Source organism: Ooceraea biroi, chromosome 13 (genome assembly GCF_003672135.1).
Source record: "Ooceraea biroi isolate clonal line C1 chromosome 13, Obir_v5.4, whole genome shotgun sequence".
In the NCBI taxonomy this organism is placed as follows: domain Eukaryota; kingdom Metazoa; phylum Arthropoda; class Insecta; order Hymenoptera; family Formicidae; genus Ooceraea; species Ooceraea biroi.
Window position 1 is genome coordinate 5,459,871 of NC_039518.1, and position 8,803 is coordinate 5,468,673.

At 40.0% G+C, this 8,803-nt stretch overlaps 1 protein-coding gene across 1 annotated transcript; it reads left to right on the top strand.

Moving 5' to 3' along the window:
• The first annotated feature begins 234 nt into the window (after nt 1-234).
• Nucleotides 235-8,803, top strand: LOC105285362. The gene is made up of 2 exons (XM_011349519.3): nt 235-1,404; nt 8,037-8,803. The coding sequence occupies exons 1-2, from the start codon at nt 1,043-1,045 to the stop codon at nt 8,038-8,040; spliced, it is 366 nt and encodes a 121-aa protein (XP_011347821.1). The 5' UTR covers nt 235-1,042; the 3' UTR covers nt 8,041-8,803.

An 8,803-nucleotide genomic window follows, 5' to 3' on the forward strand; every position in this document is an offset into this window, starting at 1 on the left:
GTCGACGAGCGACCGTGAGAAAATGATGCGTCGACATCGACAAAGCCTACTATAAAGTGGCGCTAATATCAAATTATTCTACATACAAGAATATATAAGCATAAATGTGTACATGTTACTCTTGTCTCAAGACAGTAAGACGATCTTATTTAATTCGAGAGAGAAGAATAGAAATTACTGATGTAAATAAAAAAGTGTTTAATTTTCATATTTTTTATACTTGTAATACGATTAAATTAGTCAAGAATACTTTTCGTCTTGTTATCAGAAATCCTTTCTGAGGGTGCAGAGTGAGCCACGTTTTGAGTCATCCATTACGAGATTCAGAGCTTCGCGAAGAGCACGCTCGTATCCCGACTACGTGTCCACGTGCATGAGGATATCCCGCAAACATTACAATTTTTTACAGAATTATTTAACGTCGGGCATTTACTCCGTTTTAGGTATCTCCAGTCCGCGTAATCGGGATTTCTTACTTATTAACGTGTCGTTCGCGCTGTTAAAGGCTGTTCACTTTAATATGCAAACGTCGGGGTGCTCACGCCTCTGCGCAAAATATGCTAATATGTATACGATGGTCTCGGCAACGTAGTAAGCAGATAAACGGAATGACACGGGTGCACCGCGTTCTGACCGTCTCGGAAAATGTGTTTACAGCGTGTTAGGCGGTCGATCACGCGTCACTGATGCGCAGAGGCGCCGCGGTGCCTTCGTTCTTTGACGTCCCATTATGCAAAATCGTCTTCCATGTCGTACCTGACGCCAAATGCCGAACGACGCGTGGACGATTTGACGTGAATTCACGCTGATGACGCCGCGGGCGACCGCCAGGCAAAATACTGCCCATCAACGACGAACGCCGGGATACGAAGATTGAAAAAGAACGAAACCGAACACAGCCGGTTAGCGTTAGTTGAAAAAAACGCAAAATTGTGCAAGATACTTGCCAACGTAACGCGTAATCTGCCCGCTAATGTGAAATTAGTGACATAATTTGCTGAATCATTCATCGATTGAACGGAAAGGTATCGTTATCAAAATTATGCGTTACGGTTACTTGAACTTTAAAAGTTTGAACGCTCTCGTCAGTCGGACTCAGAAAGTAAACATAATTCTTGATTCAGCTTTACATTTAGAAGGAATGTATAAAATTTTTGCAAAAACGGAATATAAAATCGGTATTGCTCGGAAGGATATTTTCAAAGTTTCGTTATTTTTCGTAGGAAACTTGGAAACACGAATCAACTCTGAAAAATCAGCTCTCTCAGATAGTACGATTCCACTGCGAGTTTTCAATGTTTATTATCGCGGAAATCGGAGAACATCGAAGAACTGGAATAAGGAAGACGAGAAGAAGAACGATATCATCAAAGAGGATAACGATGTATCCTTTTTGACGAAAAGGTAATGCGCGACACGAACGAGCGAGAGAAGATCTAGGGTGGCTGTGGGAGAGCCGCGGGATGACGGATGGAGAACAGGAAGCGACACAGGAACCGGAACCTATTACTCCAGATAACAACTTCCCCAAGGCTCCCTTGCCTTCTGCAACTTGCAACCACGTTGACTCGCTGCATGCACATACACGCGCTCTCGCGTACGCGCGCACACGCACATATATATTCGATTTTTGTATATACGATCCTCGGCGAGTTCCCTCTGCAACAGGGGTGCGGATCCGGAAATTTACCACTTCTATTGCTATTTCGCTCGGCTGGCTGCTGACCGCGCAACTGGTGGTATACGTATAAATGAATGTGGACGCTCTATTGCGGTACACACATACGAATTGGCTATTTTCATTGAAATTTGAAATACGTAATTGTAGTGCCCTCCCTCTCTCTATTTAAATCGGAAATTGTTAATGTGAAATAGTTATTAACTAACTATTTAATAAACTTATTTAATAATATAGATTTTAATAAATAAGATGGAAACAAAAATTGAATACATATAACTCGGAAATAATAAGTAGTTTTGCTAATAGCTCTTCATATTTTTTAATTCACGGATTTAGATTATGTAGAGAGACAGAGACATACATATACAGGGTGTCCCGGGTTTTAACCGACAAACTGCGGGAGCATATTCTACTAGTGGAAATAAGAAAAAATTCTTATATCGAGTTTGCTTAGAAATGCTTTATTACAAAGTTATAAACCAATATTGAAAAGAAATATGAGACAAGTAACAACGGATTTTTTCACAAAAATATAAATTATCTACGCAATGATTTAGTGACGCATTTCAAAATGTTGTCCTTGCACATCGATACAAGCTAGACATCGACGTAGTACAGAATTTGTTACGGTACGACATTCCTGAAAATTTTGTTGCATCTCAGTAACTGAATTAGTAATTCGTTGCTTTAAATCTTCAAGCGAGATCACTTCTGTACCGTAAACTTTATTTTTTAAAGTTGCCCATAAATAAAAATCAAGAGGCGTTAAATCGGGCGATCTTGGAGGCCAGAAAACCGGTCCTCCTCGACCAATCCACCTATGAGCGTAATGTTCGTCTAACCAGTTTCTAACTTGTCTAGCGTAGTGCGATGGACAACCGTCTAACTGTATCCAGCTGTTTTGGCGAAACTGCAGTGGCACATTTTCCATCAAAATTGGTAAATCGTTTGATAGGAATCTTCGAAAAGATTCTCCGTTCAATCGGTCAGGTAAAAAGAACGGACCAATAAGCCGGTCATGAAGCATACCCATCCAAACATTACATCGAAATTCGTGTTGAAAGTTTCTTCGTCTGGTAGTACGTGGATTATTATGAGCCCATACATGGCTATTACGAGAATTGAATATGCCTCGTCTTGTAAAGGTCGCTTCATCTGTCCATAATATCATTGATGAGGAAAGATTGTCCCTTTCTACTGCATTCACATACCAGTTACAAAATTCGACTCGTTTCTGATGATCGATTGGAAGTCATTCTTGTACAGGTGTGTAATGATATGCGAATCTGTCATCAGCACGCAATGTTCTCGAAATAGTGTTTCGTGTTATCTGCAGTTGAGCCGAAGCACGTCGAACACTTTGTGTAGGAGTATTATCAAAAAGATTTAAGATTCTTTCCGAGCGTCGTCGGTGTCTTAGAGCTGAACGAACATCATCATGTTCATTCATAGGTCGAAATGAACCCAAATTACGTAATTGCAAATGGGCACATAACATAAACATCTTCGACCTTGCAAATTCTACGCTATGTTCCGTTGTTGCTTATCTCATATTTCTTTGCAATATTGGTTTATAACTTTGTAATAAAGCATTTCTAAGCAAACTCGATATAAGAATTTTTTCTTATTTCCACTAGTAGTAATTCGTTGCTTTAAATCTTCAAGCGAGATTACTTCTGTACTGTAAACTTTATTTTTTAAAGTTCCCCATAAATAAAAATCAAGAGGCGTTAAATCGGGCGATCTTGGAGGCCAGAAAACCGGTCCTCCTCGACCAATCCACCTATGAGCGTAATGTTCGTCTAACCAGTTTCTAACTTGTCTAGCGTAGTGCGATGGACAACCGTCTAACTGTATCCAGCTGTTTTGGCGAAACTGCAGTGGCACATTTTCCATCAAAATTGGTAAATCGTTTGATAGGAATCTTCGAAAAGATTCTCCGTTCAATCGGTCAGGTAAAAAGAACGGACCAATAAGCCGGTCATGAAGCATACCCATCCAAACATTACATCGAAATTCGTGTTGAAAGTTTCTTCGTCTGGTAGTACGTGGATTATTATGAGCCCATACATGGCTATTACGAGAATTGAATATGCCTCGTCTTGTAAAGGTCGCTTCATCTGTCCATAATATCATTGATGAGGAAAGATTGTCCCTTTCTACTGCATTCACATACCAGTTACAAAATTCGACTCGTTTCTGATGATCGATTGGAAGTCATTCTTGTACAGGTGTGTAATGATATGCGAATCTGTCATCAGCACGCAATGTTCTCGAAATAGTGTTTCGTGTTATCTGCAGTTGAGCCGAAGCACGTCGAACACTTTGTGTAGGAGTATTATCAAAAAGATTTCAGATTCTTTCCGAGCGTCGTCGGTGTCTTAGAGCTGAACGAACATCATCATGTTCATTCATAGGTCGAAATGAACCCAAATTACGTAATTGCAAATGGGCACATAACATAAACATCTTCGACCTTGCAAATTCTACGCTATGTTCCGTTGTTGCTTATCTCATATTTCTTTGCAATATTGGTTTATAACTTTGTAATAAAGCATTTCTAAGCAAACTCGATATAAGAATTTTTTCTTATTTCCACTAGTAGTAATTCGTTGCTTTAAATCTTCAAGCGAGATCACTTCTGTACTGTAAACTTTATTTTTTAAAGTTGCCCATAAATAAAAATCAAGAGGCGTTAAATCGGGCGATCTTGGAGGCCAGAAAACCGGTCCTCCTCGACCAATCCACCTATGAGCGTAATGTTCATCTAACCAGTTTCTAACTTGTCTAGCATAGTGTGATGGACAACCGTCTAACTGTATCCAGCTGTTTTGGCGAAACTGCAGTGGCACATTTTCCATCAAAATTGGTAAATCGTTTGATAGGAATCTTCGAAAAGATTCTCCGTTCAATCGGTCAGGTAAAAAGAACGGACCAATAAGCCGGTCATGAAGCATACCCATCCAAACATTACATCGAAATTCGTGTTGAAAGTTTCTTCGTCTGGTAGTACGTGGATTATTATGAGCCCATACATGGCTATTATGAGAACTGAATATGCCTCGTCTTGTAAAGGTCGCTTCATCTGTCCATAATATCATTGATGAGGAAAGATTGTCCCTTTCTACTGCATTCACATACCAGTTACAAAATTCGACTCGTTTCTGATGATCGATTGGAAGTCATTCTTGTACAGGCGTGTAATGATATGCGAATCTGTCATCAGCACGCAATGTTCTCGAAATAGTGTTTCGTGTTATCTGCAGTTGAGCCGAAGCACGTCGAACACTTTGTGTAGGAGTATTATCAAAAAGATTTAAGATTCTTTCCGAGCGTCGTCGGTGTCTTAGAGCTGAACGAACATCATCATGTTCATTCATAGGTCGAAATGAACCCAAATTACGTAATTGCAAATGGGCACATAACATAAACATCTTCGACCTTGCAAATTCTACGCTATGTTCCGTTGTTGCTTATCTCATATTTCTTTGCAATATTGGTTTATAACTTTGTAATAAAGCATTTCTAAGCAAACTCGATATAAGAATTTTTTCTTATTTCCACTAGTAGTAATTCGTTGCTTTAAATCTTCAAGCGAGATCACTTCTGTACTGTAAACTTTATTTTTTAAAGTTGCCCATAAATAAAAATCAAGAGGCGTTAAATCGGGCGATCTTGGAGGCCAGAAAACCGGTCCTCCTCGACCAATCCACCTATGAGCGTAATGTTCGTCTAACCAGTTTCTAACTTGTCTAGCGTAGTGCGATGGACAACCGTCTAACTGTATCCAGCTGTTTTGGCGAAACTGCAGTGGCACATTTTCCATCAAAATTGGTAAATCGTTTGATAGGAATCTTCGAAAAGATTCTCCGTTCAATCGGTCAGGTAAAAAGAACGGACCAATAAGCCGGTCATGAAGCATACCCATCCAAACATTACATCGAAATTCGTGTTGAAAGTTTCTTCGTCTGGTAGTACGTGGATTATTATGAGCCCATACATGGCTATTATGAGAACTGAATATGCCTCGTCTTGTAAAGGTCGCTTCATCTGTCCATAATATCATTGATGAGGAAAGATTGTCCCTTTCTACTGCATTCACATACCAGTTACAAAATTCGACTCGTTTCTGATGATCGATTGGAAGTCATTCTTGTACAGGCGTGTAATGATATGCGAATCTGTCATCAGCACGCAATGTTCTCGAAATAGCGTTTCGTGTTATCTGCAGTTGAGCCGAAGCACGTCGAACACTTTGTGTAGGAGTATTATCAAAAAGATTTAAGATTCTTTCCGAGCGTCGTCGGTGTCTTAGAGCTGAACGAACATCATCATGTTCATTCATAGGTCGAAATGAACCCAAATTACGTAATTGCAAATGGGCACATAACATAAACATCTTCGACCTTGCAAATTCTACGCTATGTTCCGTTGTTGCTTATCTCATATTTCTTTGCAATATTGGTTTATAACTTTGTAATAAAGCATTTCTAAGCAAACTCGATATAAGAATTTTTTCTTATTTCCACTAGTAGTAATTCGTTGCTTTAAATCTTCAAGCGAGATCACTTCTGTACTGTAAACTTTATTTTTTAAAGTTGCCCATAAATAAAAATCAAGAGGCGTTAAATCGGGCGATCTTGGAGGCCAGAAAACCGGTCCTCCTCGACCAATCCACCTATGAGCGTAATGTTCGTCTAACCAGTTTCTAACTTGTCTAGCGTAGTGCGATGGACAACCGTCTAACTGTATCCAGCTGTTTTGGCGAAACTGCAGTGGCACATTTTCCATCAAAATTGGTAAATCGTTTGATAGGAATCTTCGAAAAGATTCTCCGTTCAATCGGTCAGGTAAAAAGAACGGACCAATAAGCCGGTCATGAAGCATACCCATCCAAACATTACATCGAAATTCGTGTTGAAAGTTTCTTCGTCTGGTAGTACGTGGATTATTATGAGCCCATACATGGCTATTATGAGAATTGAATATGCCTCGTCTCGTAAAGGTCGCTTCATCTGTCCATAATATCATTGATGAGGAAAGATTGTCCCTTTCTACTGCATTCACATACCAGTTACAAAATTCGACTCGTTTCTGATGATCGATTGGAAGTCATTCTTGTACAGGTGTGTAATGATATGCGAATCTGTCATCAGCACGCAATGTTCTCGAAATAGTGTTTCGTGTTATCTGCAGTTGAGCCGAAGCACGTCGAACACTTTGTGTAGGAGTATTATCAAAAAGATTTAAGATTCTTTCCGAGCGTCGTCGGTGTCTTAGAGCTGAACGAACATCATCATGTTCATTCATAGGTCGAAATGAACCCAAATTACGTAATTGCAAATGGGCGCATAACATAAACATCTTCGACCTTGTAAATTCTACACTATGTTCCGTTGTTACTTATCTCATATTTCTTTTCAATATTGGTTTATAACTTTGTAATAAAGCATTTCTAAGCAAACTCGATATAAGAATTTTTTCTTATTTCCACTAGTAGAATATACTCCCGCAGTTTGTTGGTTAAAACCCGGGACACCCTGTACAATATGCATTATTTAAATAAGAATATTCATAATAACTAAAGCCGATTCTAACGAGAAAAAAAACATAAAGTAAACATGAATGTACGCGGAACGAAAACTAGATGACTCACTTTCTGGTATATCGCTGTAGCAATTTTTCGCCAAATTGTAGTATCTCGAAAATCCTACACGCGAGCATTGTCATTAATGAGCGTTGCGAGCACGTGTACACACGCACGTGATCTATTGCGTAACTATCGAGTGACGCTCAGCTGATCAGCTGATTAGAGGTTACTAGAAGTTTTTTATCGCAACTTTGGCGAGCAGCGATTAAACAAAACTTGCTTGATTTAATCAACTCTACTATTAGAATTTGATCACGGATCGATATAATGGTTAAAATCGACGTATCGAAAAATTGTAGGATGATGAAACAACTTGCATGCAAATGTTGCATGATCCCAACGCTTCCGATGAGTCCACAATCATTTACCTCGTATAATTAATTCGTGAGACATCACCGATTGATTTACAAAAATGACATAAATTCCCTCGCTGATGAAATATACGTGGCCTTCTATTCGATTACAACGTTGCATGAGACATTAATTCTCAGGCAGATAAATTTATATATACATTTCATGTACATGGTGAGTGCTGTTAGAATTTATGTTACACGCGCATGAATCCTGCAAATTTATAGCGGTATTTAGCACATCGATTTAACTGGAACTCATGAAAACTTGAATAAATTCACTGTTCACTTAATTCAATTTCGATCGCAGATATTCTAAATGTTAAAATTAAACTAGCCATCTCTTCCATTCCAGGTGACGATGAAAATACTTCACCTGCAAAAGGATTGTTTGACCACATCTCATCAAGAAAAGAGCACATGCGAGACATATAAGTATCGCAGAGCGTGTTAACCCATCGACAAAACTCGTTAACGAGCGAGAGAGATACTTCCCCGAGAGAAGCAATTTATAGCGTACAAAAGCATCGGCGGGGCGTGGTGTGTGCAATGGGAGGGAACGAAGACCGTAAACCCAGTTTTATCAATGTTTTCGGAGCTATCGGCCGGGCGCGAGAGGATTAGCGATGTCGTACTTTATGCAGAAGTCAATTGGACCATCGGTGCCAGCGGACACGCCGAGCGTGAAGAGGAGATTCGGGTCGAAATGAAAATGGGCGACGGCACGGCGACCACCGCCGCCACTGCTGCTGCTGCTAAATGGGCTCTGAGCGGGTTACCCAACTGTTGCGCCTTCATCAGAAATTTATGCAGAATCCTGGGTTAACCGTCCCGGCCAATCAGCTTTGTAACCGAGCTAACGTTCTACCGACGAGCGCGAGAGTATAAGGCCCTGATTTAGTAAAAAGCTAGTTAATATTTCATTCGTTCGTCGCGACCGCAAGCGTACCGCTCGAGGATCGCATCGTCGATCGGCTGCTTCAGCCAAACCAGATCAGTCCTTGCTGAACTGTTCTTGACAGAATCATTCGCGGAGAACCGCGCGAGAATCTGCACCGTTAAAAATTGTGCGTCCATATGTTAAAATTCTCTTGTGTTGCCATGTTTTGATTACTACTTCAA

What these genes read in the sequence shown, in the direction of transcription:
- LOC105285362 (XM_011349519.3), top strand. Translation starts at nt 1,043, where the DNA reads ATGCGTTACGGTTACTTGAACTTTAAAAGTTTGAACGCTCTCGTCAGT.